Raw genomic sequence first — 21,285 nt, 5'->3', positions numbered from 1 at the left:
CATTATGTGCATCTGTGCATGCCAAATTATGATGTAATAACCAGTTACGTAAACAAATAAAAGGGTCGAAATTTGGCAGATTTTTTTCAGAAAATGGCCAAATACACACTTTTTAAAATACTATTATGCAATAATATTGCTATATATGCGCATATATTGCATTATAATCGTCTTATAGACATATAGTAACCATTTATGTCGACAACAAAAATAAAAGAATCAAAATTTAAAAAGATTTGGCTATTTTTCGAAAAAATCCCTGTTTTTTCAAAAATTGGCCAAAATACTCACTTTTTCAAATACTATTATTATGCAAATAGTATTGCTATATATGCGCATATATTGCATTATAATCATCTTATAGACGTATAGTAACCATTTATGTAACAAAATAAAAAGGTCGAAATTTGGCCATTTTCGAAAAAATCCCTGTACTATAGTACAGGGATTTTTTTAAAAAATGGCCAAAATACTCACTTTTTCAAATACTATTATTTTGCAATAGTATTGCTATATATGCGCATATATTGCATTATATTCATCTTATAGACGTATAGTAACCATTTATGCCAAAAAATAAAAAGGACGAAATTGGCTATTTTTCGAAAAAATCCCTGTACTATAATAGTACAGGGATTTTTTCAAAAATTGGCCAAAATACTCACTTTTTCAAATACTATTATTATGCAATAGTATTGCTGTATATAAGCATATATTGCATTATATTCATCTTATAGACGTATAGTAACCATTTATGCCAAAAAATAAAAAGGACGAAATTTGGCCATTTTCGAACAAAATCCCTGTACTATTATAGTACAGGGATTTTTTTTAAAATGGCCAAAATATTCACTTTTTCAAATACTATTGTTATGCAATAGTATTGCTACATATGCGCATATATTGCATTACATTCATCATATAGACGTATAGTAACCATTTATGCCAAAAAATAAAAAGGACGAAATTTGCCAATTTTTCGAAAAAATCCCTGTACTATAGTACAGATTTTTTTAAAAATGGCCAAAATACTCACTTTTTCAAATACTATTATTATGCAATAGTATTGCTATATATGCGAATATATTGCATTATAATCATCTTATGCATAAATATTACTTTAAAAACATTAAACCAGGTCATTCCTTGTCCTAAACGTATGTTTATGGTAAATTGTGATAAAAAGAGTGAAACAATGCATTACCTAAGTAGCTCGCGGTGAACGTCCTTTTGTAGACGGTCTTTAGGCCTAGCCTAGCTAGGATTGGTAACGTACGACCATCGTACGCTAGCTATAGGCCTAGCCTGACGTGAATTACAGAAGAAAAACGGAAATATCAATTCGCGCAAATTAAAGCGGGCCGCTTAAATTATTACAATCAACTTATTTTCACATTTTTACCCATTTAAAGACAAAGTTATCTAAATAGGACCATATAGTATTTATTTTTACATTAAATGTAGTTTAATTAAAATTAGATATAAAAAACGTAGGGAATGGGAATTTAATTGGTAACTAACAGTATTGCTTAGTTGATGGGAACGTGTTTAGGCATTATACAAAACTTTTTCTGATCAATATCTGTTCACTTACAAGCTTTTTGTCTGACAACATGGAACAATACATTGTTGTTTGATCAATTTATTACCAATAATAAAGAAAGCTATATAAAAAAAAAATAGAATTAGCAGGTTTCTTTTGTGTGTTACTTGAAATGTTGCGAAGTTACCACTATTTTTGAGTGTCGCTCATGATGTTTTATAAATTAATTTAATTAAATTAAAAAATGTCTTTATTAAGGACTGCCTGCTGAAGAATTTCAACAAAAGTAAGTTCAGTTAATCTTGTTAATTCTCTATCATCGTCAAGTTCACTTCGAGTTGATGTCTTCCTAAACTTTGGTGAAAGTATTGTGGATCCATCGCTTTTTTGATTGGTTGCTAACGATGCCTGACATACCTGACCTAGCTGAACCAGGAAGGATGTGATGTCATCGTACAGTGGTGGAAAAGCTCTGGCAATGCGTACAAGAGAGGGCAGCAGAGGAGCAAAGAATTTACCTCTTTCATCTCCAGGTAATACTAAAAAAAAAAACAAATAATAATAATAATAATAATCACAGCTCGTTTTACCATGGATTTGATAATAATAATTTGAAGTCACTCCTTCTAAATTTATTATTTATTCTCAATTGATGACTTTTAAGAAGAAACTAGTTGTGTTATGTTATTCAAAATTATGTCTTCTTTTCATATATTTTAGGCTATGCTTTTTATATATCAAATTATTATTAAGCTCTGTCTACAATATCAAACTAGTTTGACAAAAAAAGTGTGATGTGCCCAAATATGGTAGTGATATGACATCATTATGTCCATACAGTATATGGGTACATCACATTTTTTTGTCATATAAAGTTTATTAGTGTAGACAGAGCTTTATGAAAAAAATATACATGGCCATTTTGAGGACTTTCTATTAGTTAAATGGTATCTTTATGTCTATTGTCTATCTATAGTCTGATTATGATGTCAGCAGTATTGCGACAGCCAGGATTTGAACCCAAAATTTTTAAGCACCAAACTACCACATACAAATAGCAATAACAAATTGATACAAACCTGTTAAATGTGTAAGTAGAATATTGATGGCCAATCTTGCTACACTTAGTGATTTTGGCAAAGCATAATGTTGACATATATGTGACACAAGTTCCACAGCAAAAGCCTGAACAATTAAAAATAACATTTAAAATAATATTAATCATAATTTAACCTATTCAACATGAGCATCACCAATATCAACATTAACTAAAATCAGGACTAAAATCGGTTTGTTCCTCTTTCCTCAGCGCCGATTTTCATTTCCCATTTACCTGCAACATCATCATCACCATCACATCATTATCTGCATATCATATGTATCATCATCATTATCTGCATATCATATGTATCATCATCATTATCTGCATATCATATGTATCATCATCATTATCTGCATATCATATGTATCATCATCATCCACATCATTATCTGCATATCATATCTATCATCATCATCCACATCATTATCTGCATATCATATCTATCATCATCATCCACATCATTATCTGCATATCATATGTATCATCATCATCCACATCAATATCTGCATATCATATCTATCATCATCATCCACATCATTATCTGCATATCATATCTATCATCATCATCCACATCATTATCTGCATATCATATCTATCATCATCATCCGCATCATTATCTGCATATCATATGTATCATCATCATCATCATCCGCATCATTATCTGCATATCACATGTATCATTATCACCATCATCATTAACCTCATTCACATACCTGTTTTTCTATCTGTGGCTGGCTAAGAAGCTCTGGAATAAAATCTAGACATATATGTATTGATGGAATGCCAGCTACAGTCACTGGCAGTAGTTCACTAGGATAACCCTAAAGAAACAAGTATATATAGTAGTAAATTACAAAGAGGCATCCAAAACAGATATAATATAGATTGATATTAAAACAGCAACAAATTATTTTACCTGGAAGTGAACAAGTTTGACCAATGCTGGGTCAGATATAAAGATTTGGTGAAGTTGTGAACATACAAGACACTGTACTTCCCTTATAGCATTTAACATACCTCCATCCCTCTTGAAAAAAAAAATAGCTTGATTATCTGACTAACTTCAACTAAAAATAAAGAGCAAAATTAGTCATGATTTTTAACAAAAACCAGTCTTGTATTAGATAATATATATTTAGTAGAAAAAATTACAAATGGGTCGATCCAAAACAACCTGGAGGCACACAGTGGAGAAGGAAAGAGATAGATCAGGCTGGAGATCATGGAATGAAGCTAAAGTTAAAGCTAGAAACAGAATTGACTGGAGAGAGCATCTTGTAGCCTTACCTTAGCTAATAGGATAGGTAAGGTAAGCAAAAACCACTAACTAATACTATACCTGTTCGCCTTCAAATGGCAGACAAATCTCCAAAAGAATCTGGATAGCAGTGCTCGCTTGCGCTGCCAACAATGCGATCTTTAACTCCTCTTTCTCTTGGTCAGTACACATTGGTGTGATGTTGAATAGATCTTGCTTTTTGCTTGAACTTGTAGAAGGATTTGCTAAAAGATGAGTAGAGAGAAATGCCCTTGATGCTGCTAGGAAGGCTGTCAACATTTGAATTACGACCTCCAGAATCGGACAACATCTAAAAAAAGATTAGTTATTTTAAGACCAAAAGAAAACTGGATACACCAAATAGAAAAATATTTAAAAGAAAAAAATGTAGAAAATCGTGGAAAGAGTAATGCCTGAATGACGGAAAACGTTTCAAGAGAGAGTGAGAGAGAAACGTTTTTTTGGGTAACAGTGGCTGGTTAAACAAAATGGCATCCAATTTTGAGAGAGTAAGCTTGTATTATATTGTATCGTACCTGAAAACTCTTGTGTTACACCTGAGGACTATTAATGGATCCAAAATGATGTCTTCTTCACTGTATGGCGACAGTTGGCTTTTGCCTTCCAGTATATTAACCGTCATTACCCTTAACCTGCATGAAACAGAAAGTTAAGTTAAAAAGTTCAAATTTAAAATGAATGTAAAAGCCAATTTACACAGTAAAAGCCAATTTACACAGTAAAAGCCAATTTACACAGTAAAAGCCAATTTACACAGTAAAAGCCAATTTACACAGTAAAAGCCAATTTACACAGTAAAAGCCAATTTACACAGTAAAAGCCAATTTACACAGTAAAAGCCAATTTACACAGTAAAAGCCAATTTACACAGTAAAAGCCAATTTACACAGACGAGCGGTAACCGTAGGCAGAAAACCGCGTAGCTTGTCATGTCCCCCGTAAAATATGTAACTATGCTGAGCGAAAACTGTCCGTCTTCTCCACATTGTGTGTAATTTTTATTACCGTTATTGCTCGATTGTGTAAATTGGCCTTTAGACTCTTCTCTGGTTAGACCAATTCAATCATAATCATAACAATTCATGACACAGTATGGATGTACACATTTAGAGTAGAAATCTATCTGTTAATACCACTGTATAAAATATATTTTTTTTTATTGAACTATTTATTGTTTTTAATGTTCCTGGGCTTATACTTATCCAATAGAAAATTGTATGTGTCATTTTTATGAGCATCTAAATCTAAATAACTGAATGAATATATTATTATAAATTGTTTTCTCACCTCCTTGGCATTACAGTACTGAGATGACGCCAAAGGGTCATCACCATGGTAATAACCTTACGAGGCACATCAGGTTCAAGAAGAAACTGAAGACTATCTACTATGACTTCAGCATAAGTCATAAGACGATGAGCTGGCAGATGACTTAGGCGAGCCAGTAACTGGAGGACTGTGGAAGAATCTTCTCTGCAAGCCAGTAAAGCTGTAAGACAAAGGTTATTAGGTCAAATGTCAAAAGATATCAAGTCAGTAAATTAATAATAATATACTGCTAGGGATGAAAATGAGGTATAAATATATAATATTATAATAGTATAGCAATTTATTAATATTATAATAATATATATGATTGAAATTGAAATATATATTTATACTGGGTAACCTCTTCAGTCAAAGACTGGTCTCCCAGAGGGCCCAGTTGGTGATCAGTGGCTGTGATGAACTAATACACCGGGGTAACCCCCTACTCGTCTCAAAAGATGTACTAGGTTCTTTAAAGTGCACACGAGCTAGTTGTGTACACTGGACCTACGGTTTATAGTCCTTATCCGAGAAGACTCGTTCTACCACCAGAACCATGGAGTGAGTGAGCCTCGAACCCCTGCCGATGTTATGGCTACGTAATTACGGTTCCACTGTCTTAACCGCTCGGCCACTCACTCATAAGAGGAGGATGTACTAAGCAGCACATTTAAAATTACAACCAACCTTTGCGTAGCCTCTGTGGTGAGCATATTGGCAGACTATGTGGGTACACAAGACGATGCACCACTGCTGGGCTATCTACTAGCTCCTCAGATAACCAGTTCTCTACCAGGCACAAGTGTGGGTAGTGGGTAGCCAGTAGTCTTAGTATTGAGGGATACAAGCCTGAGTAGGCCTTCTGATTTTGCTGAGCTGAGTGAAGTAAATACTTGATGGGTACTTGGGTCATGAGGTCAGTTGAGTAGGAACTATATTTATTTACATTCCCTGTGAACATAGATTACTTTAAATAAGAAAAACAAAAATATGGAAAAAACTACACTATCTTTCTATCTAAACTACTTTGATAAAAAAAAGTGTGATGTACACAAATATGATAGTGATATGACATCATCATGTCCATATATGGGCATATCACATAAAGTTTGATAGTGTAGACAGAGCTTAGAGCATTATTAAATTATGAATCATACTATGTTGGAAAAAGTGTGTGTCATTGGTAATTAGCACAAAGATATCAAACAACTTGATTGTCCTGATAGCTCTTAAATTAAAGTTTCTGCAAAAATGTGACTGAAAGGTCAAATGTCAAACAAGGTCAACAACCTGAAGCACTCGTATTACTATTAGATTTGATTGGGTTGGCATTGCCTACAATAGGAGAAACATGAAAGTCTAAGATTACCTGCAGCTTTTTTATGCGATAATAAGCAATCTTCATAAAGTAAAATATAATAAAGTGTTAAAAGTTGAGGGGTTAGGCCTAGTTCTTCATTACTACTCTTCTGTACAGAATCAAGCACAGGACTTTCACTGTCATCTGTCTCCATAGGTTCATCGATTGAGCCTGTGTTATCCTTCAGCTTAGGCTTTCCCCTTAGGCTTAGATCTTTAGTTTGTTCTTTATCTTTGCTCTTTGAGGATAGGTAGACACTTGATGACTTGAACACTGCAAGGATTTCAGCTTTAGTAAAAGGCTGGTTAGACAAAGATTTTCCCCCGGAGCGAGTTGGGTAGATGATGGTGTTGACGAACACTTCCACCAGGCCTGGTAGTAGAGAGTGGATAGGAGCGACACTTGCACATATCTGTTTATAGATCCACTCCTACAAGAAATATAACTTATGTTGATATAAAGTTTGCGGTACACCACATATATTAGTTCTGAAAAGAACTGTTGAATTTCTCAATGTTTCGATCAATATGCTTCCTCAGGAGTGAGATATAACGTTATTATCTTTTTTTAAAAACTTTATTTACTTCTAAGCCTACAGTTTACTACCACAGAATTCATATGATGTTACATTAGTATTAATATAGCTACAAATACAAATTGTACAGTACCTTAATTTGAACTTGGTATTTAGCAAATGCTCTACTTTTTAACAGCTGATAAACACAGTGAACTGGTAAAAATCCTGTAATATCCGCTGAAAGGTCAGAGGTTACAGCAACTGTCACCGCATGGGCTGTAACAACCTACAAATAGAATAATTCCATTGTGTGAATAAAAGAAATTGTTGTAAAATGCAGTATGAACAAGTGTGAACACATGTTTATGGTATCTTAGTAACCACCTTACCTCTTCTGTAAAAATCTCTTGTGTGAACATAATTCTCATTCTGGATAAAGAGTTTGGTCTGACTGGAATCTATAAAAATTAAAAGTACAACAAATTATTTGACTAAACAAGAGAGAGAAGATGAAGATGATCTAACCTAATTTAATAAGGTCTTTTAAATATATCTTTGTACCATTTCACTAGTTACACTGGGCAACTCCTCAAAGGGACAATGCCTGCATACAATGCCTAGGAAAAACCAACTTAGCCATCAATTTTGCAACACCAATCTAATTTAACAACACAACCTAATTACAGAGTAGTGTAAAACATCTAACCAACATAAAATCTGTTAATCCACTAATCTAAGGCTGTCTACACTATCAAACTAGTTTGACAAAAAAAGTGTGATGTGCCCAGATATGGTACTGTAGTAATATGCCCAAATATGGTAGTGATATGACATCACATTTGTTGTCACATAAAGTGATAGTGTATCAGAGCTTATAATTGTGTAATTTGATAGTGTTTACCCTAGCTATTAAAATGGCTACTAATGCTAATAGTTCTGTTGGCTAGATTGAGAAACCTTACCTTCATTGCTAGTGTAGAACAAACCAAGTCCACAACAGCTTGCAACTGATTTGCATGGAAGTGAATGGCCATCAGTAACAACATTTCACTGAATGATGCACGGACACCGCTAGTACTGGAACAAAACAAAACATGTAATAATAAATAATTTTATATTTGTATTATTTTAAATAGTGCACTCTTCAAATACCAGACACATTTGGGCTTGCCTAAAGCTCTGTCTACAAAAAATTTTGATGTGCCCATATATGGACATGATGTTGTCATATCACTACTATATTTGGGGACATCACATTTTTTTTGTCAAACTAGTTTGATATTGTAGACAGAACTTAATATGTATGGTTTCCTTTAAGTGGTTCTGTATATTAAATTTATTAATATTTCTTGTATTGTAGTCAGATAACTTTATTTATTGATTTATACCTTTCAAAGTCTGCCCCCTCTTTTACAAGCCATTGAATCCACTCTGATACTGCCTGCGTCTCTTCTGGACTACAATGACCAAAAATACAAAACACTTAAAATATCAATTTAACCACATGATATGATAATTGCAATGGAAAGAAAAATGACATTGATATATTAACACAACTATTGATTAATAAAACAAAGCGCTTACTTTTGTAGGAATTGACAAGCTAACAACATACACAAAGCCAGCGAAACAAATCTAACACCAGCTGCAGATGGCAGGGGGTGGCAGGTTACAAGATACAACAGCTGGGTATTTTCCTCTGTGCTAAATCTATAAAAAAAGAACAAAAATAAATAAATACTCAGAACAAGAACAAAAATACAGTAACAACAGTATAGTCCCTGTTGTGTGCAACCTATTCAGTGGACACTAGTACTATTAAGAAGTATACTTTACCAGTGAACAAATGAAATGAACACTACTGCCAACCCCTAATCAGGGGACACCCCTCTAATACTTTGTTGATCTCTAAAGTGTCCCCTTAATACTATATTAAAGCTCTGTCTACAATATCAAAATTTATGTGACAAAAAATGTGATGTGCCCATATATGGGCATGATGATGTCACATCACTACCATATTTGGGCACATCACACCTTTTTTGTCAAAAACTAGTTTGATAGTGTAAAAAGAGCATAAACATGCAGAATAACAGTAGATTAAAAATTTAAAACAGCTGAACATACTTCATGCCTGCAATTCCTTTAAGTGCACAGTACAACCTAATGAGGGCACTAGCCTTGACAACATGCTCGTCAGACAGTTTACCATGGAATCCTTGTGATGGAATAATGACTGCTAATTCCTCAAGTAAATATTTCTTTAGAGAGTAAAGCATTGAACTGCTTGTATTTGATTTCTTCTAGAAAATAAAAACAATTATTATGTTAAGCTCTGTCTACACTATCAAACTTTGTGTGACAAAAAAAAAGGTGATGTGCGTCATATCACTACCATCACATTTTTTTTTTTGTCAAACTAGTTTTACAGTGTGGACAGAGCTTTAGATTTGTAAAGGACTAAAACAAATATGTAAGTAGGAATACACATTGTAATAAAAATTTAGGCACTATTATATCCGGTAGGAAGTTAAGCAATGCTTCATGTGAACAGGTACTAAGAAAATATCAGGAATTTTTAAGTATAAAAGTGGCAAGCTTGTACAAAAATTCTACTTACTTTTTGTGCATTTCTTACATATATTGAAAACCAGTTCCTCACTGATGCATTGTTGCTTAGCAACAGTCCACTAATAAAACTGATCACATCATTAACACCATTACTTGTTGTAACCTCTTTGCCGTGGTCCAATGATAGTGCAACTGCTAGGCCTGACATCCGGCACTCCTCTACCTACAAGAAAAGAATTATTTGGCAGCTTGAAGACATGATTAACTGAAATTACTTCAATGTGACAAAGAATTGATTACCTGACGATAAAGCAACATTATTTAGTGCATGCGATAGCATTTTCTGCTATGCATCAGTCAAGTCAAACCAAAGCTATATAATCGGCACAGGTTCAAGGCACTATTGGTCTGGTGATAGAACAAGTCTTCTCGGATAAGGACTTAAAACTGAAGGTCCAGTGTACACATCTGGCTCGTGTGCACTTTAAAGAACCCAGTATAGCTGTTGGAAGAGTAGGGGATACCCCGGTGTACTGGTCCTTACAGCCTCTGTGCGCAATTCAGTCCAGTAGGCTGCAAGTCGCAGGTTATTCACCCATTCACATTTATTCATTAATAATTGTCTATGACTGGTGGGCAGTACACCTGGTACATTCTGCAACTAAAAATTGAGAGCTGTGTGCGATTTAAACAGTGGCTACATTTAGCACGCATTACTTTGATTCCCAAGTTCCAAATCGCTAGTACTTACTGTTAATGCTCTTATGGTAAGTGCTTGCTTAGGGTTCATGCTAGCTAGCATTCGAAGTGCATGGCCACGTCGTCTGCCACCTAACGTTTCTTCATCTTGCTTTTCTCCATTCACAATTAAATACCTACAAACTGTAAAGAAAGTGTTTGAAAAGAAAATCTACTTTAAAAAAGACTGGACATGCATGTGCAGTGTCATCTGCCGTGCAATGTCGTCTGCTGTGCAATGTCGTCTGCTGTGCAGTGTCGTCTGCTGTGCAATGTCGTCTGCCGCGCAGTCCTTGTTTAGTGTTTATCTTCATTTCATTCATAGTAACTTACCTTCATAATAACAGTCTGGTACATTAACAACTAGTTGACAAAGTAGAAATGAACCATATTTGACCCTTAATAATGCCTCAGCAACTTTTTCAATTGGCAACAAATTTGGAAGCTCTATAGAAAATTGAAAAAATAAATAAAATTAGTTAAATAAATTTAAATTATTCTAAAATTATTTTGATAATTATAAACTGATAGTTGCCATACCTGCTTGAGCAATACAAAGAACATCAGAGACTTCTTCAAGATAAACTGCCGTTTCAAATAATTCACAAGGTCGTTGGACAAAATCAGTAGGATCTCGAATCTTAAACATAATAAATATAGAAAAATTTTATGTAATAATTAGTTCTCAACATGGGTGTGTATCATAACAATATTAAACAAATCATTACAAAGAAAACTATACAGTAACAAAAACAAAAATTGTGTAGGCCTATAAATTATAAAAATTATAAATTATGGAACCAAATTGAAATAATAATTTCATTAATACGTACATGGCTGATTATAAAAAGTACTTCACTAATCACCAGTCTTAGCCTCCGAGCTGCATCACTTCGCTCAAATTCTAAAGCAAGGCCATGCTGGATTGCAGAGGTTAACAAGTTCTCGTTTGATCCAAGTTTTTGCCTATAAAAGAAACAATTGTAAGAATGGTGAAATTAGAAAATATTTTGTTAGAATTTAATTTTATATAATATATTACAGTGAGAGTCAATTCCTTTTCACAGTATTATAATATTAATAGGTTAGTACTGTACTAGTATAACGAGCCTAATAAATAGGGCATCCATAAACAATACTTAATAATAGATACATTACTAATAGGCAGGTTGTGTTGTGTTTTAAAATTTCATTTTCAATTCAATTTTATTTTAATAAATTATTTTCCTTTCTGTAGTATAAATTTTTTTTTTAAATCATAAATGCATTCTTACCTCATTTGCAACTCTTTTCTTGCATCCTGCTCTAATGCACTGAAATCCACTGATAATAAAGCAACTATTGAGTTTACTACTTCTAGGCCAGACAGAATACGCAGTAACTGCTTTCGTCCCTCGATCCACCGCTTACTAACGTCTAGAGGAGCGCAGAGTGACATACGAACAAGGGCAGGCAGAATAGGCCTAAGTTCTGCCTCTGATAATGATACTAACTTGTCAACATCAACACTCTGAATCGCTTCAAATGATTTCATTGATACCTTTTTATCCATAATGTAAGCTTAGTTTGCGGAACAGTAGTAGGAATAACAAGAAAAATGGTAAAATTGTTGCAGTATCAACATCATCTATCCGTGTTTTCGGCTCGCGCAAACAAAAAATAAATTAGACGTAACATCCAGTCACCAATGTTTTGCTTTGCGGTTGGATATAAAGTCTACTACTTACAACATGTAAACAAAAACAAAGGGGGGAGTTCTCAAAACATCATGCTTGATTGATTTTGGATTATTCTACTATCGGACAGTCCTTTTTACTAACTCAAGCTTAGGGCTAGCTTCTTAGGCCTAGCTAGGCTAAGCCTCAATATATATATATTTATTATGAAAGGTAATTATCAATGTTTCAATTGCGATAAATGCAACATAACAATAATATCGGACTTAACAGTTTCCAGGCAAATTGCTTGGAGGTGGAATTGATTTAAAATATTATTATAATATTATTAATATTATTATATTATTAATAATAATTAATTATTAATATTAATTATTTCTTTCTTATTTCAGAACAAACTTTAACCATGAATAAATAAATATATTACAATAAAAGATGGCAGAATTTGGTGCTCATTTAACGGGGAGTGTACAAACAGCTCGGCCGACATATTTTGAGGTGATAGCACAGGAAGGGCTGATGATTGCATTGCGACCTGCTATGCAATACACATGTAAGGTGTGTAAACAATACCGCAAGCATTCAGGCAATTTAATTGTATAAACAAAGTTGTGATATTGTAATTTAAACCTAAAGGATGGATTCATTGCATACCCTGGATCGTATTGCACACCCCTAGATCGTATTGCATACCCTCGATTTTATTGCATACCCTGGATCGTATTGCATACCCTAGATTTGATTGCATACCCTGGATCCTATTGCACACCCCTGGATCCTATTGCACACCCCTTGATCATATTGCATACCCTGGATCCTATTGCATACCCTGGATCCTAACACCCCCTGGATTGTATTGCATATCCTGGATAGTGTATTGCACGCCCTGGTTCTTATTGCATACCCTGGATCCTATTTAACACCCCCTGGATTGTATTGCATACCCTGGTTCTTATTGCATACCTGGATCGTGTATCGCACATCCCTGGATTGTATTGCATACCCTTGATTTTATTGCATACCCTAAATCCTATTGCACACCCCTGGATCGTGTATTGCACACCCTGGATCGTGTATCGCACACCATGGATTGTATTGCGCACCCTGGATCATATTACACACCCTGGATCTTATTTCACACCCTACTACTATTTTGACACACAAGACAATTTATTTTACAGATTTTAGCGGAGAGAAATCCAGAACGTCTTGGTTGGTTGTTTCGTTATGCTGATGAAGTTTATACAATACTAGATAGCTTACTACAACATCATTTTCTATTAACAACAGGTAGTTATCATTCTATTTAAAGTGATGCATTCTGGGGGAAGATCACCCCATTCCAAAGTATAATGTAAAATGTTATTATTTAACTTCATCTATTGTTTTGCTTCAACTGAATAAAAAAAAGTTTATAAACTATATATTTTTTAGCTGCATCATTTTCTGAAAACTTCTATGGCTTAAAAAGGGTTGTAATTGATGGGAAAGGAAGAGAAGACAAGACATTATCACTACCATGGAAACAACATCTGCTTTCAATGTTTTGCTTAGTAAGGAGAGCATGTATATTATTAATTTTAAACATCTTTCTTTCTGCAATATTCATTGGTAGTAAATTTAGAACTTCTTTCAAACTTATGTAAATATTTGATAACCAATAGGAATCTTTCTTGCAGGTGGTGATGCCGTACATAAAAATAAAAATGGAGAAACTATTCCATACATTCAAAGAGGAGGATATTGATGGGTATTTGACATCGACCTCTGACCCTTTGACTAGATTGAAGAAGATCTTTCTGTTTGTGTATCCACTTGTCCATATGAGCTGGGAGGTAAACAGATTGTTTTGTAGTTAATTGTTTGTGAGGCAGGTGTAAGGCAGGTGGACAAATCTTATTTAAATGTTTCCCAGAAATTGATGGTTTTTCTATGTTTTGACAGGGTTCTGCATTAGCCTACCAAATGGCCTACCTATTCAAAAAATCTGATTGTCATTCGCCATTTGTTCATCTTTCAGGTAAGTACAATTGCTTTTAAGCTCTGTCTAAACTATCAAACTAGTTTGACGAAAATGGATGTGCCCAAATACATTTATATGATGTCATCGTGTCCATATATATATATATATATTTTTCCTATAAAGTTTGATACAAGCAGAGCTTTTAAAGGTTTCAACCTTTACACTTTTTAAAAACTGCAAGTTACTAAACTATAACATGCTTAAAAACTTAGTTATAACCATAGTACTAAGATGACTAGGACTGAACCCTGGATCTTGGGATTGAAAGACAAGCATATTAACCACCAACTACAGCTCAATCATGACGTTAACACATCATAAAATACCTTGAAGTGAAATCTTTCATTCATAATTTATTTTATTTTAAATTTAAAAGGAGTTAAACTCGGCAACTTAACAAGAGCTGATATGCTGAACTTGATGACGAAAAATGAAATAGAGACACAAGAAACAACCAGGTCTATATATACAATTCTTTGTTTTTGATTATTAAATTCAGACTATTTAATTGTTAATACAGTACAGTACTAACATTTTTTTTACGACTTTAGTGGGATGAATTGGTTGCTAGAGTACAGTAAGAAATTTCTTGCAGTATCAGCACACGGAATATCCCAGGGACTTTCCGTGGCTGTGTTCTTTCTACAATTCCTGGAATGGTGGTATGCTAGTGAAAATCAAGAATCTAGGATTGCTGTAACATCTTTACCTACGCCACCACCACCATCACTCAGTGTAAGTGACGTCATTCTATAGTCGGGAAGGGGAAATAATGATTTAACTCTTTGCCTAGAAGTTGGTAGGGAGCTAGGAGATGGTAGGGGCATAGGAGATGGTAGGGGCCTAGGAAATGGTAGGGCCTAGGAGATGGTAGGGGCATAGGTGATGGTAGGGGCCTAGGAGATAGTAGGGACCAAGTGTATATTTTGTTTGTCTTTTAGAAGGGGGAAATTCTTACTAATTTCAATATCTATCTAATCTTACAGGTTGAACACGACAATGGGAAGTTTAAAAGCAATATTTGCCCAATCTGCAACAGGCCTTTAACAAATGACACTGCTATCTCAACTTCAGGGTAAATAATATTGAGTACAATTGTCAAAAAGCCCAAAAAAACAACCCAAATGACAAATTTGAATTGGATGTATGAATTACTAAACACATTTAATCATGTCCATATTTCTATATTTATGGTGAATGTATACAGTACTGTATATATATTTTTCCCATTTTTTTTATAGATATGTATTCTGTTATCCTTGTATCTATGGTTACGTCAAGAAGCACCAATGTTGTCCAGTAACCAAATATCCAACTCTTCATCAACACCTTATAAAGTTGTACCTACCTGACTGACGAAAAACAAGAAGTTAGATGATGGGTACAATGAACCTGCTTAACTATTTTGACTGAAATGTATTAAAATCTTGATATATGGTATATCTGTATTAATAAATATTATATATCAATTATGTGTTCATTTTGTTAAAAAACTGGATATTAAAATATAGAAAAAATGAATAAAAAAAAATTTTGATAATAAAATTGTTATGACCAAAACGAGGAATTTAATATAAAAATAACAGCAATCAAATAAAACATTACGTTAAACGTTCACAAACGTACAACGTGATATACACAGTGACAAACAGCGTACGTTAAACGTTCTCAAACGGACCACGTGATATACACAGTGACAAACAGCGTACGTTAAACGTTCTCAAACGGACCACGTGATATACACAGTGACATACAACGTACGTTAAACGTTCACAAACGGACAACGTGATATACACAGTGACAAAACAACGTACGTTAAACGTTCACAAACGGACAACGTGATATACACAGTGACATACAACGTACGTTAAACGTTCACAAACGGACAACGAACCATGGATTAAAGAATGAACAAGGTAGGCCTACAAGTACGTTCTCTCACCAAACAACGTACGTTGAAACCGGGGTTGAAACGTTCTGAAACGGACAGACAAGTACGTTACGTCGTGTATCAGAAATGTACAAACGTTCAGACAAACGGTGGACAAGTATCACAATGACCAACATACAGTAAAACAATGAACAACGACGTTTATTAAAATCAGACTCCAATGGAAAATATTGTTGTCCTGAATCTATTCATCTTCATTTTTTTTTCTGTTTTTATCATTGACTGTTATTTATTTATTTTATAAAATATGTATGATATTGAATCGAAATAAAAACAAACAAACAATATATTATAAATGTAAAAGGGTGAACGTCGCGAAAGAGAGGATTAGATGAATGAGCTTAGTGTGTGGGATCTGTATGGAGATGATCGGATGAGAACAATTTGGGCCATTGCCAACACAGCGTTGCTAACGTGTGCCTTATTTTGAAAGTAGCGCCTCAATAAACACGAACAATGTGGCCTAGCTAGCAGTACAATTGAGCGTTAAACAAAGCAAGATTGTTGTTAAAATTTCAAAGCGGGATTCTCGATATTTGTGTGTTGTTGTCCTCAGATTGGAATACATCGTCTTTCTTAAAATATAATCTTTTTTTTTTACACATGGAGGACCAAAATCTGAGTCCTTCGTAGGCATACAATAGGCTTATGAGAATCAACGACACGGTAGGTAATACGGCGGGGATAAGCTTCTACGATGAGGGGGAGGAGACAAGAAAGTAGGGATAACGAGAGTTATGATGAGTGAGTGTCAAGTTGACACTTGCAACCTCAGAGCCTAAGCTAGGATCACTTTTTATTTCTTGTTTATCCGTCAATGTTAATTATCTCGGTAAAGGCATCATCAACAAGATGATTCCCCGAAGTATTCTTTGGTTAAAAAAAAAGACCGAACGGAAATAAATTAATTATGTCAAATAATGAGGGCTTACATAATATGTAGGCATCTCTTGTGTAAACAAGTTGTGGTTTTAACCATACTATGTTTTAACAAATTTGAGATATATAGATCAGGACGGTGTTTCAAATACCGTGTAGGCCTACCGTAGACTATTGTTAATTTAATGTCAAGTTTAATTTAATGTCAACATGTTGTTATTTACAGAAAGAAGACGTTTCCTTTGAAACAGGGAACCATGGATGAATTTGGCTTAGCAGTCTTTGGGTTGCCAGTGGCTGTATTTGGTGTCCGCGTTGTCAAAGACTACTTGAATTGTAGCAATCTTGAGAAACCAGAAGATGGTTGTATGTTGGTCCATCCGTCAACCAGTGGAACTGCCGTGGATTTGAAAAACAGCGGAACATCTGTTGATTTGACCGGTGATGGGAATAATGTTGATGCACATAGCTCTATGAATGTGTTTTCCGCCGCGACGACGCCGACTACAAATGGAACAATCCTCGACGGTACGGCGAGCGGAACAGTTCTCACCGCATTAACAACTTGTGGAAATACGTCAGACGATGTCGGTAGTTTTACCGTCAATGAGCCGACGACTGGTGGTGGAAGTACCGTCTCCATAACCGGTGGAACAGCCGCCAATGAGCTGATGACTAATACAGTCAACCCCACACGTAGCGGCGGAACGAACGTCGATGAGCTGAAGACCTGTGCCAGTACCGTCTCCACACGTAGCGGTGCGGGCGTTGTCGACACTCTGCAGGTAACGGCCAGCAGCAACACTACCATCGATGAGCTACACACAGCCATAGACGAATCTGTCATAGATTATAGCAAACTTGATAGCGGCAGCTTCGACGACGAAGACATTCCTGTTGACAGCATTTGCGACGACGTTCACGACTCGTCACAGATGACATCACATGATGAGAATATGACACATGAAAATGAGTGCGCTAAGTTTCTGATTAAAAACATTGACACATCGTGTTCTTATGAAAGTGAGAATAAACTGGCAAACTATTTCAATAAAAGAATTGAAAAAACTGATTCTGTCAGAATTTTAGATTTGGCGCCAAACGAAAGTAGGCATACGGATGTTTCGTCTGAACAATTAATCGGTAGTGGTACGGAATCCGTTTCTTTGGTGGAAGAAAGGGCAATAGGAAGCCCTCATGACGTTTTATACGAGTCGGAGAGTGACGTAGATTCAGCGAACGACGCGACGGGCAAACAACCAATATCGTCGGATATATTCTTTTCGTTAATTAACTGCACAAGCCACTATGCTGGAATGAAATCGGAAGCAGCAGCACTCACCGATGGTTCATCAAGCATAGCTAGGCACGGGGATCCACGTGAAACAAATGTATCTACACATGGTAACCCACGTGCAACCAATTACGAACCCGGGGCAAGTAATGAAAAAGAGGCATGTCTAGAAAACAAACCCGATTTGATTAACCAAACAACACAAGCTAGCGATTTAACACCGATAGATTCAATAGAAGCTTACACACAGACATCCGATAGCTTATATTGTTTGCATAATAATAACGAATGTCCTCGAAATAAGGTCATTTCAGGTAATTCATTAAAAACGCACAGGCTTGGCCAATGGCGACAGAAGAGCTCACATGGCCAAGGCTGTAGCCGGGACAACAGCAATGAGAATATCCTTTCAGCTTCTAAACTGCAAAATGGACAGTTATGTGTAAAACAAGCACAGCTCAAAGGAAATTCACTTATTATACACAGTTCCGGCGGTAAAAACAGACTAGTGAAACTTGCAGCCAAACCGGCCAAGTCAAATAATACTCGGTTGTCAGCGTGGAAACCATTACATGAAACTGTGTCACCGCCTCTTGATTTTGATAGTTTTGAATCAAATCTACGACCAATAAAAACAATTGAAAGGCGACCAACGCTTGCTGAATATAGTAACGAAAACGGAACAGTAAGTACTGCTACTTCTTCCGCCACATCTGAAACTGTAGGCCGAGTGTTTCAAGTCTCCACTGAAACGTCCCAACAAAGTCTCGAAGAAAACCAGCGTACTGAAGAATCCGACAGCTCAGATAGTATGAAGGTAATAACAAATTCCTCAACACAAGTCGATCTACCAGAAACGCCAAAGTCGCCGACACGTCAATACACTGTCGAATGTCCAGTAATCGAGCCGACTTCACCAACAGGAAAACGATGCATGAGGAAGATGTCGTTGGAGATCTCGTTTGTGGATTCTCCTCCACTAACTCCAACGTCACCAGATGGAAAGGATAGCACGGACCGTAGACGCCAGAGCTGCCCGGAGTATAGATCGACTGAAGCAGAGTAAGTACGGTATGGGTTTTGATTTGGAGATAATTACCTCCATGATAGGCACTATAGGATTATATGCTCTAATTTAAAGAGAATTTAGAAACCCCTATTCATGGACTCGCCGCTCGTGAAACAAACCAGGGAACAATCAATCCCTGAACAAACGAAATGAAATATGTATTATCGACCCCTATTCAGGAGAAACCCCTCTATTTATTAAGGGGACACTTCGTTGGGTCTCGAGGGGTATCAGAAAAACGTTTCTTTTAATATTAAATTGGTACGGTATGTAAAATGACACGTTATCATATTATCGACCCCTATTCATGAGAAACCCCTCTATTTATTAAGGGGACACTTCGTTGGGTCTCGAGGGGTATCAGAAAAATGTTTCTTTTAATATTAAAATGGTACGGTATGTAAAATGACACGTTATCACATAATCCATATAACCTTCACATAAGGTTCAACCTCAATAGGAGCAGACAAACCTCGAACAAACAAATTAAATAGTTCCTAACATAATATGTTTACTACCTAATTTTAGTTTCATGGTCTTTTATTCATCACAACACAACATACATCGGTTTTTCTAAGGTCAAATAATAAATTGATAGTAAGGACAAACGTTAAGGCCGCACAACCCTGCAAAATAATTACAGTATTATTTCAATAATTGTATAATTAATATAGCCTATTAGGACAAAACTGCAAAGTATTTATCAAAATATTATTATTACAATATTTTAATAATTGTATAATTACTAATTATTACAGTTATAAACTTAAGCCGTCCAATGAAGCAAACAACAGCAGCAGGATAAACAACAATGTCGGGAGTCAAACTGCAACAAAAGAATGCCGTCGAATAGAAACGGCGCCGCTACCGCCGCACCCACAGGGACGATTTATGTACCAATTCGCCGTCCCGCGTGCGTATGTACGTACCGTCATTGGCAAACAGGTACGTGCGTGCATGGAATATTCAAACAATATTAAATTGATAACAACGTATATTATGTTTTTAAGTGTGAATAATCGTTTTGTGTTTATGTGGCTTAAAACGGATTCAGTTTGTCCTTGTCGTTCGAGTAAAGACTACGGATATATAACACTGTAGTTTATTATCAGTTAATCTACGCACCATAATACATTGCATGATTTCATTTCGTAGGCCCGAGTAATTCGTCGATTACGACTGCGAACTGGTGCAACGATATCGGTCAACTATCCTCGTGGATTTGATGGGTGTACGTGCACGATCGAAGGTATACCACATTTTTAAAAATTATATGCATACCGAATTGACGATCGTCTTTTTCCGGTTACTTCATTTCATAGAGGAACAATATTGATATACTAGTATAGGCTTTACGGTATAAACCCGCTGGATTTTCCTTTCTAACACACAATGCATTCACATTTTAAGTTCAAGGGAACCGCAAAGCAATGCGGAAAGTGTGTTTTGAATTATAATCATTATAATATAATATGTGTAACTTTTTACTATAGGCACGTACAGCCAGGTTCTAGGTGCTGTGCTGATTTTAAGACAGAATTTCCCGTTACTTGATTGGAGTCAAGACGAGCCGGAACAAACGTGATTCATGCTTTTATAAGTTTAAATTGACGTTAAGGATTTAAGACAGAATTTCCCGTTACTTGATTGGAGTCAGGACGACCCGGAACAGACGTGATTTAAATTGACGTTAAGGATTTAAGACAGAATTTCCCGTTACTTGATTGGAGTCAGGACGACCCGGAACAGGCGTGATTTAAATTGACGTTAAGGATTTCCAGGGATGAGGGTGACGGGGTTAAAGTACAGTAATTTAATAATGGTTACACACAGTTTTAGAAGAAACGTAGCAGACTAAATTGTCCACCGTCATTATACTTACACCTTAATTTGGTCCTGAGGAACCAGCTCTTTGTAAATAAAACTTTGTAGATATTTATGTAAATAAATTGGTA

At 35.5% G+C, this 21,285-nt stretch overlaps 3 protein-coding genes across 4 annotated transcripts; 2 read left to right on the top strand and 1 right to left on the bottom strand.

The window, feature by feature from the left end:
• Window positions 1–1,626: 1,626 nt before the first annotated feature.
• LOC144834646 (integrator complex subunit 2-like) lies at window positions 1,627–12,079 on the bottom strand. Its single transcript, XM_078689531.1, has 21 exons — window positions 11,713–12,079; window positions 11,272–11,404; window positions 10,979–11,078; window positions 10,772–10,885; window positions 10,452–10,582; window positions 9,750–9,923; window positions 9,257–9,432; window positions 8,714–8,839; window positions 8,518–8,586; window positions 8,092–8,206; window positions 7,519–7,587; window positions 7,281–7,415; window positions 6,622–7,042; window positions 5,940–6,203; window positions 5,232–5,433; window positions 4,460–4,576; window positions 3,984–4,233; window positions 3,561–3,671; window positions 3,358–3,465; window positions 2,623–2,728; window positions 1,627–2,082 (listed from the first exon to the last, which is right to left on the bottom strand). The coding sequence occupies exons 1-21, from the start codon at window positions 11,988–11,990 to the stop codon at window positions 1,781–1,783; spliced, it is 3,501 nt and encodes a 1,166-aa protein (XP_078545657.1). The 5' UTR covers window positions 11,991–12,079; the 3' UTR covers window positions 1,627–1,780.
• Window positions 12,080–12,186: 107 nt separating this feature from the next.
• LOC144836240 (peroxisome assembly protein 12-like) lies at window positions 12,187–15,627 on the top strand. 2 transcript variants are annotated; one of them, XM_078691490.1, is made up of 10 exons: window positions 12,187–12,327; window positions 12,507–12,672; window positions 13,296–13,404; window positions 13,549–13,667; window positions 13,794–13,949; window positions 14,059–14,134; window positions 14,514–14,595; window positions 14,689–14,872; window positions 15,124–15,212; window positions 15,379–15,627. In XM_078691490.1, exons 2-10 carry the CDS (start codon window positions 12,550–12,552, stop codon window positions 15,491–15,493), a joined length of 1,053 nt encoding a protein of 350 aa, XP_078547616.1. In that variant the 5' UTR covers window positions 12,187–12,327; window positions 12,507–12,549; the 3' UTR covers window positions 15,494–15,627. The 2 variants fall into 2 exon arrangements, with proteins under 2 accessions (XP_078547616.1, XP_078547617.1); XM_078691491.1 differs by lacking the exons at window positions 12,187–12,327; window positions 15,124–15,212; window positions 15,379–15,627 and adding an exon at window positions 14,994–15,011 and having other exon boundaries at window positions 12,500–12,672; window positions 14,689–14,893.
• Window positions 15,628–17,224: 1,597 nt separating this feature from the next.
• LOC144835624 (uncharacterized) lies at window positions 17,225–21,260 on the top strand. Its single transcript, XM_078690703.1, has 4 exons — window positions 17,225–19,323; window positions 20,089–20,275; window positions 20,486–20,579; window positions 20,824–21,260. Exons 1-4 carry the CDS (start codon window positions 17,225–17,227, stop codon window positions 20,913–20,915), a joined length of 2,472 nt encoding a protein of 823 aa, XP_078546829.1. The 3' UTR covers window positions 20,916–21,260.
• Window positions 21,261–21,285: the final 25 nt, after the last annotated feature.

The sequence above is a fragment of the Antedon bifida genome, chromosome 2 (genome assembly GCF_963402885.1).
Source record: "Antedon bifida chromosome 2, ecAntBifi1.1, whole genome shotgun sequence".
Lineage (NCBI taxonomy): Eukaryota > Metazoa > Echinodermata > Crinoidea > Comatulida > Antedonidae > Antedon > Antedon bifida.
The sequence above is the reverse complement of the archived record's forward strand: the minus strand, read 5'-3'. Positions and strand labels throughout refer to the sequence as shown.

Coding starts and splice junctions, on each gene's coding strand:
- LOC144834646 (XM_078689531.1), bottom strand. CDS start 11,990: ATGGATAAAAAGGTATCAATGAAATCATTTGAAGCGATTCAGAGTGTT. Junction 11,079..11,271: donor TACTTTTTATAATCAGCCAT/GTACGTATTAAT, acceptor ATTATGTTTAAG/ATTCGAGATCCTACTGATTT. Junction 4,234..4,459: donor TGTAACACAAGAGTTTTCAG/GTACGATACAAT, acceptor ATCTTTTTTTAG/ATGTTGTCCGATTCTGGAGG.
- LOC144836240 (XM_078691490.1), top strand. CDS start 12,550: ATGGCAGAATTTGGTGCTCATTTAACGGGGAGTGTACAAACAGCTCGG. Junction 14,135..14,513: donor GCCATTTGTTCATCTTTCAG/GTAAGTACAATT, acceptor TAAATTTAAAAG/GAGTTAAACTCGGCAACTTA. Junction 14,873..15,123: donor CACCACCACCATCACTCAGT/GTAAGTGACGTC, acceptor CTAATCTTACAG/GTTGAACACGACAATGGGAA.
- LOC144835624 (XM_078690703.1), top strand. CDS start 17,225: ATGGATGAATTTGGCTTAGCAGTCTTTGGGTTGCCAGTGGCTGTATTT. Junction 19,324..20,088: donor TATAGATCGACTGAAGCAGA/GTAAGTACGGTA, acceptor TAATTATTACAG/TTATAAACTTAAGCCGTCCA. Junction 20,276..20,485: donor GTACCGTCATTGGCAAACAG/GTACGTGCGTGC, acceptor TTCATTTCGTAG/GCCCGAGTAATTCGTCGATT.